A 20222-nucleotide genomic window follows, 5' to 3' on the forward strand; every position below is an offset into this window, starting at 1 on the left:
AAAGGGACCCCTGACCATTAGGTCCAGTCGTGGCCGACTCTGGGGCTGCAGCGCTCATCTCGCTTTATTGGCCGAGGAAGCCAGTGTACAGCTTCCAGGTCATGTGGCCAGAATGACTAAGCCGCTTCTGGTAAACCAGAGCAGCGCACGGAAACGCCATTTACTTTCCCGCCACAGCGGTACCTATTTATCTACTTGCACTTTGACGTGCTTTCGAACTGCTAGGTGGGCAGGAGCAGGGACCAAGCAACAGGAGCTCACCCCATTGCGGGGATTCGAACTGCCAACCTTCTGATCAGCAAGTCCTAGGCTCTGTGGTTTAACCCACAGCACCACCCACGTTTAAGAGCTACTGCCCCTCTAATTCACTGCATAAGTGTGGAGGTAGATATTTTTCCATCTAGTTAAAGCTTCTGGGGAGTCGTTGGCGATCAGAGCCACCAGCCTCTGGAGTTACTTTTGGAATGTGAAATTTGCTGTGTTGCCTTTGCTCATTATCTTTTAGGGAGGAGAGCATAATAAATCAGCCAAGGCAGAGGCCTTTCCCCCTCTTGCCTCTTCTGGCGCTCTGCTACCTAGCGACAGCGAGGAGAAGCCACCGTGAGGATGATCATGCTCTTTCTTGGCTCAGGACATGCTGAGAGGAGGGTATCTCTATTGCAAGTGGGAGGGCTGCCTGAAGGTCCCTATGAGAATTATGCCTTCTCCTTTGGGGCTAGAGTCAAAATCCGAGCAAGTGGGGAGCTCTCGTCTAGGACAAATGTGGGGCTTCTGGCTGGAAATTTTGGTTTGCATGTATATTGTGAACTGAACCATTGCATTGTGAGGGGAAGGCAGGTTATTTATTACATTTATATCCCACTTTTCCTCCAAGGAGCTCGAGTAGAATACCTCCAAGGAAGGAGAGTCCACCACCTCTCATGGGAGCCTGTTTGTTCCACTGCCAAACAGCTCTTACTGTCAGAAAGCTCTTCCTGATGTTTAGTAGGAATCTGCTTTCTTGAAACTTGAATCCACTGGTTTGGATCCTATCCTCTGGAGAAGGAGAAAACAAGCTTGCTCCATCCTCCATGTGACAGCCCTTCAGATATTTGAAGATGGCTATCATATCTCCTTTCAGTCTCCTCTTTACTAGGCTAAACATACCCAACTCCCTCAACTGTCCCTCATCAGCCTTGGATTCCAGACCCTTTATCGTCTTGGTTGCCCTACTCTTCACACATTCCAGCTTGTCAATATCCTTCTTTAATTGTGATGTCCAGAAGTGGACACAGTACTCCAGGTGTGGTCTGACCAAACCCAACCAGTGGCTACTGTCACTGGCCAGGGGCTGCTTCCCCAGTCGCCAGGAGGATGAGTCGCCAGCCAATGAAGCTATGCAGCACTCAGCTCCACAATTTCCCTCCTCTTCCTCCTCCTGCCGCTCCCGTCAACCTCAGCAAGTATGCGCAATGATCTGGGACAATGGGAGTTGTAGTTGACCTAGAAGGCACCAGTGCCATTTTGGATCCCTCGAGCTGGACAGCAGTTTGCAATATACCAGCATGCAAGCTATGCCAAAGCACTATGTTCCATGCTGGAACTCCCCACCCCTAATGACACAGACACCTATCATACAGCTAACAGACTATTTCACTCCACAAGGCACTTGTCCTTGAGCAACAAAACAAAACTCAATATTTTGGTGTACCAGCTGTGACCAACACTCTCAATTTGGAAAAAGGCTTCAGTTCTATGCTTACCTCCAAGGACTAAGTTCCACTGAGCTCGCCTCTGAGCAAATATGCACTGGATTATATTGCAAGACATACTGCTTCATCACACCACAGCTTTCTGTATTCAGTTACCTTTTTAAGCCACTTTAAAGCTTCTTCTGCTCAATGGTTCTGACCGATTTAAATTCTTGACTGTGTTTCATATTAAGACATACTGATTAAACCAAATCAGTTTTCATTAAATTTTATGAGGGGAGCGATAAATTCCATCTACACAATGAAGTGTCCTGTCATCACATGTTTCATGCAAGATTTAAATCAATGAATGAAGCTAGTGTTGTCATTAAGATTTCAGTACTGACATTCCACACACACACACATCCGACACACACACTTATCCAGTCTTTTAATTTCTAGAATTACCAAAAGATCTGTGCGTTATCAGCAAAATGCTTGATTTGCAAGGGTCTAGCATAAAGGGTGTTGCCTTAGCAAGACAAAGAGATTCTTATTCCACAGCACATGATAGTTAAATCAGACGTTTATGCAAGATGGCACTGAATAGATCCAATTTTGACATCCTAAGCCCTGCTTTGTTACTGCTTTGAGAATTTTTGAGATTAAAGCTTCTCAGACCACATGAGAATCACTGAAGGATATTTCCTCTTACATAAAAATGCCCTATGTTGCCTTGTGGAATATACTCCAGGCTACGGTAAAGGGACAATATTCCCAATTTTGGCAGTCATTAAAAACCAAATTCTCCTCTGTCCCTGAGATTTGCAATAATGTTTCATACATTTTTCCTAGATGTTTTTCTATATTTTTGCTGGATTTCAGCCATTATTATTATTATTATTATTATTAAATATATTTGTATTTTGCCTTTCTCCTATGCTGGGGTTTGAAGCAGCTTACAACAGTAAAAAACAACAACCCAACATTATAAAATACATAGTAATAAAAACAAACTAGTTAAAAGTAATAATTCAAATATATCAGAACACATTTGGAACCAGGATCAAAAACCCCGTTGGCCTTTATAGCAGCCCAGTGATTAGCACTGCCTGCACCTTAGTTTCCAAAGGTTTCCCTGAACAGGAAAGTCTTAGCCTACCCAGCAAAAGGATAACAAACAGAGAGGGAGACAGTTTAAACCATGGGTAGGCAAACTAAGGCCTGGGGGCCGGATCCTTCTAAATCCGGCCCACGGACGGTCCGGGAATCAGCGTGTTTTTTACATGAGTAGAATGTGTACTTTTATTTAAAATGCATCTCTGGGTTACTTGTGGGGCCTGCCTGGTGTTTTTACATGAGTAGAATGTGTGCTTTTATTTAAAATGCATCTCTGGGTTATTTGTGGGACATAGGAATTCGTTTTTTGGTTTTTTCTCCAAAATATAGTCTGGCCCCACACAAGGTCTGAGGGACAGTGGACCGGCCCCCTGCTGAAAAGGTTTGCTGACCCCTGGTTTAAACTCTCTTGGGAGGGATTTGCACAATCTGTGAGCAGCAACAGAAAACGGCTCCCAGCAAGACCCACCTAGCACAGCCATTTACCAGTACTTCCTTTTAGCACCAGACATACCTCATCTTCCTGGATTTGGGGGGATAATCACAATCATGCTCCTTGTTTCTGTGTGTGCATGCACACATGCATGTGCGTTTGGGGTAATGCTGGCAGTTAAACTTGACAGTTTACTATTTATTGTGTATGTAAACTGCCTAGAGAAGTTCTGCATTTGGTGATAAATAAATCAGATACAGTGGTACCTCAGGTTACAGACACTTCAGGTTACAGACACTTCAGGTTAGACTCTGCTAACCCAGAAATATTACCTCGGGTTAAGAACTTTGCTTCAGGATGAGAACAGAAACCATGTGGTGACGGCACAGCGGGAGGCCCCACTAGCTAAAGTGGTGCTTCAGGTTAAGAACAGTTTCAGGTTAAGAACGGACCTCCAGAACGAATTAAGTTCTTAACCCGAGGTACCACTGTGTGTGTGTGTGTGTGTGTGTATTGGGGGGGGCACTTGAAACATCATAGGGCTTTCAAAGCAACAGCCCCACCCTTGGGGGGTGGGGGGAAGGAGTAAAGAAACATGGTAACTTTCCCCACCCTCCACTACACAGCAGGATATTAAATACAGTGGTACCTCAGGTTAAGTACTTAATTCATTCCAGAGGTCCGTTCTTAACCTGAAACTGTTCTTAACCTGAAGCACCACTTTAGCTAATGGGGCCTCCTGCTGCTGCCGCGCCGCCGGAGCACAATTTCTGTTCTCATCCTGAAGCAAAGTTCTTAACCTGGGTTAGCGGAGTGTGTAACCTGAAGCGTGTGTAACCTGAAGTGAATGTAACCCGAGGTACCACTGAAAGGGTAAACTATCAAATACATTACCCTTTCCAAAGAAGCAATATTCCAACAGCAACACTATATCTATCCTTCGTTTTAGTTCTTTGATTGGGGATTAGTTTCTGGAAAGAACAGGTATCAGTTTTCATCCCCAATTAATTGACTGGAATGCATGTGAATGATGGCCAGTATGGGAAGAGCAAACAAAGGGGAAGAGGGAGTTCCAGAAAGGCTATCAGTTTTCACCATTTAGGAGTGCGCTCGCACACACGTGTGTGCACACGCTCACACTTCAGAAGCTGGACAGGAAAAACATAAAGCACTTTAAAAAAAAAAAAAGGCACCATGATACTAAAGCCAAATAATGAGACCTGGTAACGAGTAATGAATATTAGTGACACAAGACCTTTCCAGCAAATGAAGGGAGTTGGGGAACCTAGATGTTACATTCACTTCAGGCAAAAAGCATCAACCTCCAAGCATACATAACCACTGATTTCCAAGCACCTTTAACTACCCACAAACAAAACACTGTTAATGATCACAGAACAGTTGAGAATAAGAACGAGAAGAGTCTTGTAACTCTTTTAAAACTAACATATTTTTATGGAATACTTTTTTTTACTTAATCGGCTGTATGAATATTCCACAGGAAAAAAAGTTTATAATGTTATCACGCATGGTGGGAAAGAAATGTCTAATAACATTAAAAACTACAAGATCAATGAAGTTATAGGACTGGCCCATATAGGACTGGCCCAGTGAAGTTATAGGACTGACGACATACATATTGCTCTGTGTCCCTACAGAAGTCTGCTTAGTAACAGGCAGTTTTTTAGTAGTCTGCTAAAAGACCAGTAGCATGCATCCTCATTGTGTTTCTTACACAGCCAGCATAGAAACACAAGCTACAACCCTCTCAGCAGACCAGTAATTTTTTTTTGAAGGCTAGTTGCTTTGGATGACCTATTTACAAGGCTGGACTAACATGCAATTAGATGACATAAGGGCCACTGACTCAGGTAGCTTCCTCCACACACCAAAGCATCAGACCAACTCATGGAGGATCACTCTATCAATAGCTACTAGCCTTGACAGCCATGCAGTATTTGTAAATATTTCAGAACATTACAACTGAATAGTGAACACTCCCCTTAGCATTACATTTTAAGAAGCGGTGGCACTGTGAACTGTTAATTCGCTAAGTTTTGCATAAAGACCTGTGCACAAATATATATGGCCTAGTTCACCCATAACACCATCCCCATTTCTGCTACTGCCACAATAACACTAAGCTAAGTCATGATTTAGCTTAGGTGTTATGCCTGACCCTGGACTCATGGTTTGTCTCTTGAAACAAGCCACAAGCTGTAGCCAAGGTTTGTTCTTGGCTTACCGTTCTTGGCTTACCATCCAGAATTCATTTGGGAGAGATAAACCATCAGCCCAGGTTCACACAAACCACTAAGCCAAACCATAGTTTGGCTCCAGTAGTGATGCAGCAGCCAGACTAGGAAAGGAGTGAAGCAGATATTATTTTTGCTCTGGGTACCCACATGCTTCTTTATTCATGCTGATCTCGTTTACTGGGCCTATTAGTTTCCTAAGGATAGTCATCTGGGAAAAGTTAATTACAACAGTGATATTTAAAAAACGGTATTCCAGTTGCCCACTTTCACTTCTACTGTGTTCATTCACTATGTTACTAGTAAATTTTATGTAACAGTCATCTCCATCAGTGATAAATTTTCACAAAGTGATACAGTAGCATAGTTTTTCTAGTACAACACCTATTCTCAGTCTCCTCCTATCAAGATAATTGAGGGCTCTGTCATGGTAAGTATAGTTCTGGCTCTTTTTTAAAGTGCTCCACCCAAAAGCATGTGATACAGGGCACTGTGCAGTTTTACTAGTAAAACACATCGAGTTACAACCTGCACAGCATGGGCCTCCAAATTAGGATGCTCTTGTTTCACATGTACCCATCTCAACTGGCTAACTGCACACACCTCACAGGTTCAACACAATTGGCTTGAAAATCCACATTTCCTTTGATGTACCCACCAATCAGGAGAGAGACAACCTTTGAAGAAGCACAGAAGCCCCTCAATCAAGCATATAGCTTGTTATTGTTTTTATAATGTACTTTTTAAAAAATTGTTTAATGTATCCTTTTATAACTGTAGATTGCTTTTGAGACATTTGCGTAGCAAGTGACAAATAAATGTATTAAGAAAATACTTACACCCGTGATAAGAAGCCGGTGAGCCTCCTGATTTGCCATATTCTTGCTCCGAGTAGCTGGTGGAGAGATTAGGCTGGCTGGAGCCTCTGCCAAAGGTTATCTGATTACTACCAACCCCAGTGGCCACCTGTGCCATACGCTCTTTGGTCTTCAGGGCTTGGGCCCTCTCTGTCTTGAGCCGATCGTCATCTTTCAGGAGGGACACCAACTGCTTGGACTTCTCCCGCACATTGATGCCCTGGTCCTTACCATCCCGGTCAATGTACTGGAAATCCTTCAGAGTCTGGATAGCAAAGATGTTCTCTTTGCATTGTTGTGCCACCCTTTCCGACCCAGTTTTAATCAGGTAATCCAAAAGAGTTAAAGCCTTATAAACATGCCTCCAGTTTTTGCCATGGTCATTCAGCCGCTTCCAGATCATGCTCATGATTTCAGAAAAGGCCACCACATTGTATGTTAGATCTGCTATTTCGGTCATTAAGGAGCTGGATGGGCCCCAGGGGTCATTTGAAGTCGCTTCCCGAACTTTTATTTCAGCCTCTGAATAATTGTTCACAATGTTTTTCATTTGTCTCCTAATCGAAGAAGATGTCATTTTTATCTCCTCCTAAATCAAGGCAGGTTCCCCCAAAAAAGACCTCAGAGACCGGCCACAGTTTTCTCCAATTTTCAAGTCCCTGTGATATGAAGACACGATGTGTGTGACCAACTTGGAGCAAGTTCTGGTAAAGTCATTTCCTCCCCTCACGAAAGGTACAAAAGAAACTGGAAACTCTGGCCTAAAAAAGAAACACAGAAAACTATCAGTTGCCATTTTAATTGTTCGCTTACATTTAAAAAAGCTAGCCAAAACAAACATTCAGATTTTCCCTGACCTGTCACCAAAAGGTAATTTTCTTGTTCTAGAACTACAGAACAAAATTATTACACCACAGATAGGGTTCCCCTCACAAACCAATTTCATAAGCAATCTGTATATGAAATCCAGACACAGGCGCAACAGCCCTAGTTGCAGAATAAAGTGCCAGGAGAGAAGAATGGAGTGAAGGTGAAAGTGAACATTGTGACACTGGACTTCTGGTTTGAAGCAAGTTCTGTTGAAATTACGTACTTCCTTCCCTTTAAGTACACAACAAATTTAAGACAGTCCATCCTATTGGAGGCACAGCATCCACCAGAAAGGAATCAACTCAGGGCTCAAAACCCTGTTGCCATCCTACACACACACACACACACACACACACACACACTACAAACACTCCCAGACATTATCAGGAGTTCATGCACACCTCACTTCCATTATCCAGTTCTCTCACACACCCAAAGACATTATAAGTCAAGAGCACTACGCTTTTGTCAAGATGCTACTTGACCAGGGTAGGGGAGTCACAAAGTGAGTCAGAAAACAATGCACAGTAAGATGTTTTCATTATAACTGTGCATTAAATAAATTAATCTAGCAGATTACCGCAAAGTCACTAAACAAACTTGCAAACTCAGCAAAAGTAGAGGCCCCCACACAGCAAATGAACTTGCAACTGCAGCAGGAAACCAAATTAAATTTCATGCAGCAGCTGCTGGTTGAAAATACCAGAACAGGAACACCCACACGAGCTGCCTTTTCAGAGGCAGAGAGCTGCTAGAACAGTTGCAGTAGCCTGTCAGTTTATTGTCAAAGAGCACTCTCTCGGTCTCTCTCAGTCTTGTGACTTATTCGTGCAACTGGAATGCCATCCGCAGTGAAGTTCAACTGATGCCTGCGATGTTGTCACTGGTTTTGTCAGACAGGCCTCAACAATTTTGCCTTCCCATGGCTTCAACAGTGGCACAGCAGCTTAGTTGGATCGCCGTCCACATCCTGGGTTGTGACTCGCATGGCAGGAGGGGCTGCTGAAAACTAAGGAAGCTAGAGAAATTTGCAGTCAAATCCTACCTCCAAAACTGCACTGAACTACACTATGATCCCTTTACTACTGTGGTTTTCAGATATTCCACCATTCCCTAAAATGTCTGGGGTACAAAAAATTTAAAGTCAGATGAAGCTGGCCAAAATGATGGGAGTCCATCAACATCTGCTGAGCTACAGGTTAGCAAACTCCTGCTCTAGAAAAATTCAGGCACCCCAAAAGACCTTTATAACACAATTAATGCATATGCTCCTAACTATTAATTAAGGTTCCTGCCTCAAAACAGCTTCCTATTGAAATGTACTAGGCACTCTACCTCCAAGGAGAAGTTGTTTACGTTTTAAAATTGGCAATACAGCGTCATTCTCCACCACCACAAGCCCAGTTCCAGAAGTGAGCCTGCTCAGGAAAAATTATATCATATCATATCATATCATTACACACAGAGTATATATGCAGCCATAGTACATTCTACAATGTATTTACATTACACAACTTAGTCTCTATATCAATCTAAATCTCATAGATGATAATACCAGTTCAGGAAAGACCTTAGAAACAGTGACTCCCATGGTAGTAAGGTGGGTTTCATCACCATCCCATATACCAGTTCAAGTGGGGGCGGGGGGGCGGGGACTCCCACTACAAGCTTGCCTTATAATTAAACCAGCCCAATTTGGTCCACAAAGAGGTATACAAAAGAGGATGCAGAGCTGAAATGACCTTCCAAGGTTTCAGAAGCTTTTACACACACACACACACACACACACACACAGACACACACCAACCAAAATAGCATTCAAGCTTTTAATCAAGTAACTGTAGGTGTTTTTCCCATCTCTGAGTGCTTGTGGGAAAGTGATGTGAATGTATGATGGTCAGGTGCGTAGCCTACTAACCCATGAACTCTGTAACCGGATTTAGCGACCTGCAGCACAAAATATGCGTATGAACACTGTCATAGGCATCTAGCATCACATGAAGTGATGCAAATGATCTGATGCCCAGAGCTCTTCTGTGAATCAAGTTGACCCCTTTTGCCTCATCAAGAATGTGATTTCTGCAAACTGTCAGGGGGTGGGGGCAGCGAGAGAGAGAAACAGATTTGCTTAATAAGTTCACTTGCCAAAGGCAGAGACTTCCTAGATTTTTGCTACTTCCAAGTCCTCTTGAAATGGGTGGGAGCTGAGGACTTGGCACTTAATTCTGAACAAACATGGTGAGAATTGGGCTTACAACCTTGCTACACCAAAGCATATAATAAAAGCCTGCTTCTTTGCCTCGTGGTGGCATAGGGAGTGGGTGATTTCTACCAGGGAAACAGCAGGAGAAAAAGGGCTGAGCTCTTCCTCCATCCACCACGCCTCTGCTCAAAATTGCCCCTTTCCCATGAAGCATTGTAGCAAAGAACTGGGCTGTTTCTCTTTTTATTACATACATCCATCTGCAACATTTAATTAGATTCTTAATGATAAGTATGTAAGTGAATGAACAAATTGCTTTGGGTACCAATTGCGCTGCCTAAGAACACATGCTTTAAAAGTATTTCAAAGACTTGTTTGCAAAACTAAATGGGGGGGGGAAACAGAACTGTTCTGTATGATGCTGCAGAGAAGTGTGTATTAAAAGAAGCTATGAAGCTGGGCACAATGCATAAAAGCCCACATGCAGAACACATATTAGGTCTCCTGCACCATTGTGCAGGAGAGAAAAAGCAGCAATTCATGTGAATAGAACAGCATGGAGTGCTGGAACAGCCCCACACACGCTGTCTCACTCTCACACAGGCTATTTAAACACAAAGTTATTCAGAGATGGGGTCAAACTAGGGTTTGGGAAGCAAGCTTTCGTTCAGGAAGGGGGCAGGAACCAGAACTACTCTTCTGAAGTCTACACACTGGTCTTCTTCAAACTCCCAGTCTGTGAAAGGATGACGGCAGCCTTCAAACACTAAACTTATGGAAGTTTTCCATTTCCTCTTTCATCATTCAAACAGTATGCCTGGTTACTGAGAAAAGTAGGCAGGTGGCAAGAGGCAAAGAAGGTTAATTGTCTAAGGGGCTCGTTTCTCCAAGATAAAAGTGTATTCATAGTCTAAAGTATTTTGGAGAGGGAGTTAAAAGACATTTCCCAGTAGCAGGTTAAAAAAAGAAAGATCCCAAATATTGGAATTTAACTCCTGAATAAGAGTTTGTGGGCCAAGTATGGACTATGCCAACCTTCCCCAACCTGATGCCCTCCAAATGTTGTTGGATTCCAAATCCTATCAGCCACTTCCAACATTGTCAACGGGCAGGAATGGTGGGATTTTAATCTGGTCACATCTGGTGGGCACTAGACGGAGGAAATAGACCAAAGATCTCTTATCAGAGTGCTGGAAATTTACCCCCATAATCTTATCTGGGTCGATTTTGTAAAATAAGTGTACTTTTTCCACAATGAAATCTATAGGAGGAAATACAACTGACCTACCTTACATGGCAATAACACTCAAGTAAGTGTATGTGATGTGCTCTGAACACTTAAGAAGTGTTGTTATATTATTTGTCATGTTATCTCACACCACTTTTGCATGGAATTTAATGTGGTGCACATAGAATTCCCAGGTGGTTCCCCATTGAGGCACCAAACAGATATAGATCCATCAAGCTTCAACAAGGTTCACAGGACCCTGCTCTGGGACCTATGAACTGCAGATTATGAACATGAGTATTATAAGATTTGAGGCTTTTGTCCTTAATTTAAGTAAGGCATCCCCAAAAGATTCCTCTTTCAGCCATCAGAAGTATTAACAGGGCAGGGACAGGAAGGATAACAGGAAACCTGAAGCAGCAAGATGCTGTGTCAATCAAGTCATCTGGATAAAAAAAGAAAAACACCGCAAACGAAAACCACATATTATTAGTCATTCTGAGCAAAGAAAGGAAGAAACTGTAGACTTAGTAAAATAGTGGAGAAATTCTGCTGCATCACCATATAATCAACTTGCTGTTGAAAACAGAGAAGGAGAGAAGACTAGGGACACTCTTTACCCTGATCATCTGACATTTAATTGAAGGTTGACATTCTCCAGGTTTCTCTGCAGATGCAAAGAGGCCACACTCTAGCTCCTGGTAGCTCTGTGGTGAAAGACTTGTACCCTTTGCATCAGGAAATAGAGCAGAACACCAGTTCAGTTTTAGACTGACAGTGCACATAAGCTCTAGAACCAACGTAGTCAAAGCATATCATCACACAAGGATGTGATACTCACGTAGACTGCACTGTGTTCATTTCAAAACAGAACTTGGCCAGTCAGACATAGCTTGACCAGTCAGAGAGTTATTTGAGTTCTTAACAAATAAAAACTTTTTATTCTTTCTTTCTTGGCTGGGGGTCAGAATACCTCAAAGATATCAAAAAATAATGTTTCGATGTTTTTGTATGTACGTGTTGCCTCTTGACAAATTTCAAAGCAGTGGGAATTACAAAGAACAAGTAGTATTTATAAACATTATTCTCTGGCAGAAGTAACAACCAAAGTGGGGTATACAATCTGCAGTTGTACAATATTCACACACGCCAGCCGGCCTGTAGAACACTATGCTGCTGTCACCAGAAACCTACAGCACTTTTGCATTCATGTGTGTCTAAACTCCAGGGAGAGCTACTCCAATAACTTGCAATTACTCTCTGAATTACCAGCACCAGAAGGTCACCTCACCATTCTAAACAAAAAACGGATAACCCAGCAAGTCCCAAGGGTGTTAAACTTCTACAAATCATTAAAGAATGAAAACTGCAGTCTTCGGCAAGGGACAGAACTAAGTGTAAAACAAGCCACGCCCCACCCCCGATTTATTTCCAAATTATTCAACATCTGGAGAAAACCAAAACCTTTGCCCTGCTTTCCAGAGTTATCTACATATCAGGTCCATTTCAATATGCACATAGTTAACAAACATTTATTTATGGAAATGAGTGCTAGGATGGACAGACCACTGCAAAACACTTCCTAACAGGGTTAACAGGCTCAGCACCCAAACAAGTTTGTATGTTTTGGTACTTCATGAGAGTTGTCAAAAGCTTTTAGTTTGAATTACACTCAGTTCCATTTCTGCTAGGTATTTAAAAAAAAAACCCTGCAGAAGCAGATTACAAAATCAGATACTATTCTTAAATATCTAGAAACTGTTTTTTAAGAAAAGAAAAGAAAGAAAGAAGAAAAGCTTACATTCTGAATGTATTCAGCAGATGTTTTTGAATGCAACTAAGATAACTCTAGTCTTACTTGCTTCAGCCTCCAGCTCTCTTCAGCATTCAGCTGCACATCTTGTAAGTCATTTCAAGCCCCACTTTAAAGATTAAAAAATATGACTTAGGTGGATTAAAAAATATTAATTTTAAAAATAAACTAGATGGACACTCATTGGATACGAAACTATTGTCTACCCAGTAAAGCGTAGCCATTTTCTTCAAATCTCTACTGAAAAAAAATATCAGGAATTCAACAGCAGCAGCAATATATAGCATTTGGAGCCCTGTTAGGATTTCATGATTTCCAGGCTGTATTTTAGGATGAAAGCCACTTAGTCAAACCATCTTCCAGCAGCAATTGTCTTTGCCACAACAAGACAAAGTCAAATTAGGAGGAATAGCATAGAACAGAGACAGAGAAAATCAAGTGCCTCAAATAAATTTTACTTCCTAGTTTACTGGCCTGCAAAGCGGGCAGCAGCAGAGTCCTGGAAAGGCAGTCAGGTGCAAGCCTGAGTATGTAACAGCAGCTGGACCCAACATATCCCCCACATTCCACAAGCTGGCCATTTATTACCAAAAAAATTTGCTAAATTTCATCACAATATACCAGCATTTTATTGGTGCCAGAATGCCTTTGTCATTGCTTTCTGATCCCATCCTCCAGTACATCCTCCCTATTTATACTCTGCTCCATCTATTTACTGTTCACTGACATTTCACACAAGTGGGTGTTCACTTGCTCTTCTACTGGAGGGGAACAAAGTTTCCACAAAGCCTCTGCTGTCTGTTCCTTTCCCGAATGCTGCTTTCTGTAAATTGGCTCCAGGAGAAAGTGTACGTTCCCTTCTTCTCAGACATGCTCCTTTATCACAAACAGCTTTGCAAATATCATTCTCACTCTGGATACAAGTTAATTTAAGATTTTAAAAGCATGAGGCAGCATTGGGATTAGTCAAGGTAGGGGCAGTGCTATCTGCACTAACTGAAGGGAGTATGACAGCATTCAAAGAGCACTGTAACTTGCAAAAGGCGGCAATCATACTCCTTTATCAGAGTCATGATAAAATTTCTGCAACAGGGAAGACTTAGGCCACTGTTCCTGAATCTGGTGCCCTCCAGATGTTGCTGGACTGCAACTCCCAGCATCCCCGTCCCTCAGCCATGCTGCCTGGAGGAAGCAGTAGTCCGACACATCTGGAGAGCACCAGCTTGGAGAAGGCTGGGTTAGGCATTTTCATGAACAAGGCCTTTGGGCTTGACGTTGAGAAGAGCTACTTTAAGTCTCTTGCACACACAAAATCTTTAGCGTACTTTCAATCTTGCTCAGAAGGAGCAGCCTTCGCAAAGGGAAAGATTTTTGCAATTCATCATTTTTAATTGCTCTAACCTCCCTGACAACTGCACTTAACAAAGAGGCTCTTTGCCATCTGTTTAAGTGCCTAAAACAGAATGCCTGTGTTGAGAGTCACCTTCAGCACTTCCAACTTAACACTATTAATTCAATTAAGACCAGACACTCCAAGAAAGACACAATGCTACAGATGCACATCAAGACCTTATGGCAAAAATGATGGACGGCAGGAAGGCAAGGAAACATTAGTAAAAGTAAAGGGAACGCTGACCATTAGGTCCAGTCGCGGACGACTCTGGAGTTGCGGCGCTCATCTCACTTTATTGGCCGAGGGAGCCGGCGTACAGCTTCCAGGTCATGTGGCCAGCATGACTAAGCTGCTTCTGGCGAACCAGAGCAGTGCATGGAAACACTGTTTAGCTTCCCGCTGGAGCGGTACCTATTTGTCTACTTGCACTTTGACGTGCTTTCAAACTGCTAGGTTGGCAGGAGCAGGGACTGAGCAACGGGAGCTCACCCGGTCACAGGGATTCAAACCGCCAACCTTCTGATCAGCAAGCCCTAGGCTCTGAGGTTTAACCCACAGCACCACCCGCGTCCCTCCAAGGAAACATTACATCTCAGCAAAAGACTGGAAATAATGCTGAGTCCCAAACACAGGTGAAGTTCTTTCATTGTCTACTCCAAATGCAATGCTACCTCAGTGTTGCCAAGTAATGGCTTGTAAATTTACAATTTGAACTTAACTTTTACCCATTGCAATGCAGGAAACTGCAGCTACCAATATTCAGCAGGTTAGCAGATACAGCTATTCTACACAGGCTGTAGGTGATGAAGAATTCATGCCTTTATTAAAGAATTGAGGAATTATAGTACCAAGGAAAGTATGCTTGACCCTTAGTCAACTGCAAACATACCAGCCAAACATACCCGCTCATAATGACTCTTTGTCTGATGTTACTGGAAAGGGGTGCTCCAAAGCTAGAAGGCACAAACTTAGATGCACTTTATTACCATTAACAAAAATCCCGATTCTCATCAAGATGTTTCAAAGCTCACTCAAAAATCACAAGCAATATGTTCACTGACAGACGTACAATGCCACAGTTTGCATTCTGTAACAGAAAACATTTCAGAGCAGATGTCGTGTTCATGCTTCCAAGTTGTTATTATGAACAGAACATTTTGAAACTGAAATACCTGCAAACAAGTCCTCTTAAGGGTCACAAGAACTGGCAACGTGTAAGATTCACTGGTTTATTCAAAGAGTCCCAATAAGTAGAGGCAGGGGACAACAACAAAGTATAGGACGGCAAGAACGACCTGTTTTGTTTCACAGGTTTACAAACACTTTCTGCAAAGCTCTTAAAAATAAGCTGCATACTGAAAGAGAGTCATGTTAATTGAAGTATTTAAGTCAGCAGGATACTTGTTCAATTTCAACACCCTGCCTACTCGTATCAGAAGCATCAGGCATAGTTAAAAGAGCAAAAAGTTGCAAAAGCCAACCACCTTAGGATTTCTTGTTTACCCACAAAAACATTATTTAATCATGGCTTTGGAGAGCTGATTATTTCAGTTCATGAATCCTGACAATTCACAAAAAGCAATTTTTTTAACCTTCAACCTACGTAATTTAAAAAGAAAAATTACCATAGCCTTCAACACCGCTGAGGGAATAAGACACCAAATAAACATGGACAACATTGCAAAATAAAGGCATTCCAAAATGTAAGTATAATTTTCCCTATAAAAGAAACAGGAATTGCTTCAAGAAGCTTCAGACTATCAATATTTCCATCAGGTAAAATAATTGGGCGCTGGAGTTACACAGCAGAAATTCAAAGAACCAGGCTTTTGAAATTCTGTTCTAAAGGAATTAAACATGACTGAGCCATCATGTATGGTAAAAAAACAAAACAAAAAACCATTAGACGTTGATGCCTATTATTCCTGGTTATGTCCAGTATTAGAAATGTGAGCTACTAACAACCAAGGTTGCTCTAAAAATCATCGGAGACTCCAGCGAGCAGCCACAGAAGCTATAGAAACTAAGGGACAATCAGGGATCGAAACTCATGAAGGCTGCTCTGAGGACTGATATCCTAAACACACATTCTTTCCATGGTCCATATATTTCAGTGGGGTTTACTTAAGAACAAGCCTAGTTAGGACTGGAAGAGAGAAAAACAACACACCGTTCTGCTGCTTTCCACAGCTACTCCATCCACCACCATTATTTTCAACCAGGGACCGATTAGCATGCAGAAGGAACAGCTGCTACAAACCATAGTCAAGAAGGAAAACTGTGTTCTGTCTCGTCCTGAATGCCATAGCTTCCTTGCTTCCTAAAAGCCAACATTAGTTTTCACTCGTCAATTTCTTCAGAGATAGCTTGTAGTAAATAAGGAGATGCACTTATACTGTAGCCAATGAATGTTAGCTGGCTCCAGCTTTAACCATGTGTAAGCCCTGTGAACATCCAGGCATAATGTATTACTGGAGCCAGACTGATGGGACAGGCACAGCCCTACCCAATCCATCTTGGTCTGATGCAAAGGTAGAAACTGAGGAGGAGAACTGGTCATTTCTGCCTTTTTATTATATTTAATATTTGCATCTCACCCTTCCTCTAAATACACAGCACAGTTGGGAAGGCCAGATCGCATCCCATTTTCCAAACCCAACGCTCTAGCCACTGCTCCCTACACTGACTTGTATTATTTAATTATTTTATTGCATTTACATCCCACCTTTTTTTCTCCAAAGAGCTTGAGGTGGTGCACATGGTTCTCCCCATTCTCATTTAATCCCCACAACTCATGTATAAAGTGTCAGGCTACAGCAGCTTTTCACATTTTCGCCCTTCAGGGAATACCTTTCCGAATGGACTGATCTGCTAGGGAACCAGTTGTGTTGCATATCCTGAGAGCACTTAAAAGACCTGCTGGGTTTCAACATCACCTTTCATGAACCTTGCACACAACACAACACTTTGCAAGGGAAGACTTGGTGGCAGTCGAGCTGCCTCAGGTAAGATTGTCATTGCTGACCATACACAGGAATGTTTGCTGAGCTTCAAAGTTCCCTCGAAGACAGTCTGACAGCATCACAATTCACAAGAAGGAATGGGTAGCATAACAGATAATTTGGTTACAGCAGCAAAATTGCCTCAACCCAAATCCTACAGAGACAGAATAGTCTATGTTAGTGCATGCTGATTTCTGAATTCACCGGTTAGAAATATGTATATATCCTTCGACTTACGAATAACAAGATTTTAAAAATCCACTGTTGCAAACAGGGCTGGATTCACCTCCAGGCTGCACTACAACAGCCAGAAAGCAGGCCAACATACACCAAGCAAAATAAATTTCATGCTACCATTATGTGGGAACCCCAGCTTTGAGTAGTACAGTCGTACCTCGGAAGTCGGAAACCTTGTGAGTCGAATGTTTTGGCTCCCAAACGCTGCAAACCCAGAAGTGAGTGTTTCAGTTTGCGAACTTTCTTTGGAACCCAAACGTCCGACATGGGTTCCGTTGGCTGCACCTTGGTTTCCAAACATTTTGGAAGTTGAACGGACTTCCGGAATGAATTCTGTTCGACTTCCAAGGTACAACTGTAGCTCCCTTAGGTGTCTCCCAAAGCAGTGGCTGTAGAAAATGGACCACTGCTGAGGTGGTGAGGGGGCCAAGGAAAGATTGACAAGGTGGTCCAAAAGGTTACATAGACTGGATCTGGCCCACAGGCTGCCAGTTCTCTGGCCCAATATAATGACTAGAACTGATCTCCAACTTCAGAACTGTTTGCATTTGTGGCGATCTTTTACAAAACTGTAAAATTCACTGCTTATAAATTTTCTAACATTAAGCAGTCTATTTTTTTCCATGTAAACAAACAATAAATGAATATGGCCACCACAGAAGTTATTTGAGGCTTCATCCCCACAAGTGGTGTATGCCATTTAGCAATAGCGTAGAGCAACTATTTTTAAGGATTCCCTGAGATCATGCAGGGAAAATGCCATCAACTTCAAGGCACAAAGGCATCCAAGGAATCAACTCTACTCTGCTAAGCTTGTCAAGTGGCTACAGAAAGCTATCCGGTTTATTTATACCAAGCACAATACATATTACAGTATTCCTAAAAGCTGCAAACACCCCAAAATATTCATATCTACAAGTCAGTACTTGAAAATTCATCTGTCTAGTTTGGCTGGTTTAGTTTGATCCGCGACATACGTCAGCCAGCGCTGCTCTGCATGGAAATTACACACAAGACATCTGCTAAGATCAGAAGGAATTAAGGTAATCTGAGAATGTCAGTAAATAACATTACCAAAGAATACTTCCATTCCAATTAGAAATTCCTTTTAGGCTTCAATCCCATACACAGTAGGAGTAAGCCCCATTTAACTCAATGTGTCTTACTTCTGTGCAGGCATTTGTCAGATTATGTTGTTAGAGATGGTAAATGGGGAAAAATTAACTATTTCAATTATTCTGTAGTTTTCATGTACTGCCAAAAAAATTACCCTAAAATGGCTGTGAAACCCTAAGTAGCTATTTCACATACCACACAACGTAGCACAATAGAAATTTCCATTACCTCTAAAAAATACCAGTCGGATATGTAAGTTAAGGCTACACAGGTGTATTTCCATTATTACAATGTTCAATTCAGCATGTAAGAGGAAACACATGTGAAGCTATTGTAGGAACATGTGCTTCTCTGTAGTTTGGTCCTACAAATAAGTTACTCAGAATTCAGTCTCATTTTTAAATGGAATTTACTCCCTGCTAAGCATTCTTAGAACTACAGTCAACTACAAGCCCATTCTTTCACAGAAGTAAACCTTAGTGAAATATAGAGGCTATAGTGCTGAGTAACCTACAGTCACGTTAGGCACTCTTACCTAATTTGGAAGTGGAGGAAGGGGGGGCGCTTTTTAAAAGACGAAAATTCACCACACATATTAAGATTTATTTCTCTGATTGGCATTAAGTAAAAACCAACACAGAACACAACTTAAGTTTCTTGGTTATTGTACTAGGAATAACAAAATAATTCAGAATATAATCAAGAGCACATATTACCAGTATTAGCAGAGAGATTAGATTTTCATCATGGCCACTAACTTTTTTTCAGATCGGAACAGTAAAGATGTTTTTGTACAGTAATAGTAGAGCAGTACGATCATTTTGTGTTAGCAAAGCTATGTATCATGTTCAAAGGGGTAACTCCCTATGCAACTACAATTTTAATGCATATTTTAACATTATGTTCTCCAGATCCAATAACATTACTTTCAAACATCTCTCAAACTAATCAGATTTTTTTTAAAAAATGAAGAAAAAGTCAGCTGCAAATCCACAAGTTGAGAGAGTCAGGGGATTTAAAATGTATTCAGTTAGATAGATATGAATTGTGCAGCTCATCAACCCCCTTTCTGAGAAATTTTAATCAAATCTAGGCTAGACAGAAATGGAAAACAGATATTTCACTGCCATTAGCTGTTCCGGTATTGCAAGGATAAGCTTAGATTTGCTGCTCAGAGGGGGGTAAAAATCAGTGGCTACAGACTTTGCTGCCACAATATGAAGAAACTGTTGCTGCCAGGCTCATGGAGACAACAAAGGCTACTTGGAATGCAGGGTGTTAATTTCAAGGCAGCATTACACGCCACCTTGACACACTCGTGCACAAACACACGGAAAAACAAAAGCCTTCCAAACCTTGCCCAAGCCCATAAAACACCCCCATACACACCCTGCTTGTTCATGCTCCCATTGCAAACCATGTATGTTCACAGGCATGTGTTCCCATAAACTGGTTTCCTCTGTAGAGACTCCCCAAAGCATAGCCCCAAGAACCCACACCCCTCAACGTTTCCCAGTGTCTCTTCTCGTCCCACCCATCTCACAGCAACATAAGCCAACACAAATAAGCTTAGCATGTGCCTTCTGGATGCACACAGACACAGCACCCTCGACAAGAGCCAAAGCCCCACGATCCAACCCACCTCCCCATTATCTTCCTCCTTTCCTTCATGCACCCCACTTCACTATCCCCAAACAACCACCTTCAAGATATCCAGTCACTTTAATCCCCAAACACGTCCCTCTACTCTACACCCATAAATCCAGCTCTCCCTCCCATGCTTATGAAGCACCCCATTTCAGGAAACCCCAATTTCTTATCGCATGCCCCACCTCTTCTGCATCTGAGGAGTCTCACAATAGCCAGTATAAACAGAAATATATTTACAAAACCAGCCTATGTATCAGGTAAGTTAGTACTAAAAACAGCAGTACTGTAAAAACAAACAAAACTCAAAATCTTCACATTGAAATGTTGACCCTTTGGGGATCAGAGCTTCATAATTGATCACTTACTGAACTCACCC

The 20222-nt window shown here is 42.0% G+C and overlaps 1 protein-coding gene across 5 annotated transcripts in view; it reads right to left on the bottom strand.

Annotated features, from left to right (window-relative positions):
* Window positions 1-20222, bottom strand: part of EPN2 (epsin 2) — a 40894-nt gene that overhangs the window by 19661 nt on the left and 1011 nt on the right. For all 5 annotated transcript variants that reach the window (XM_053364119.1, XM_053364120.1, XM_053364115.1 and 2 more), the window contains exon 2: window positions 6317-7095. In XM_053364119.1, the coding sequence (XP_053220094.1) occupies window positions 6317-6911 (595 nt within the window). In that variant the 5' untranslated portion in view covers window positions 6912-7095. The remainder of the gene's footprint in view (window positions 1-6316; window positions 7096-20222) is intronic.

The sequence above is a fragment of the Podarcis raffonei genome, chromosome 14 (genome assembly GCF_027172205.1).
Source record: "Podarcis raffonei isolate rPodRaf1 chromosome 14, rPodRaf1.pri, whole genome shotgun sequence".
In the NCBI taxonomy this organism is placed as follows: domain Eukaryota; kingdom Metazoa; phylum Chordata; class Lepidosauria; order Squamata; family Lacertidae; genus Podarcis; species Podarcis raffonei.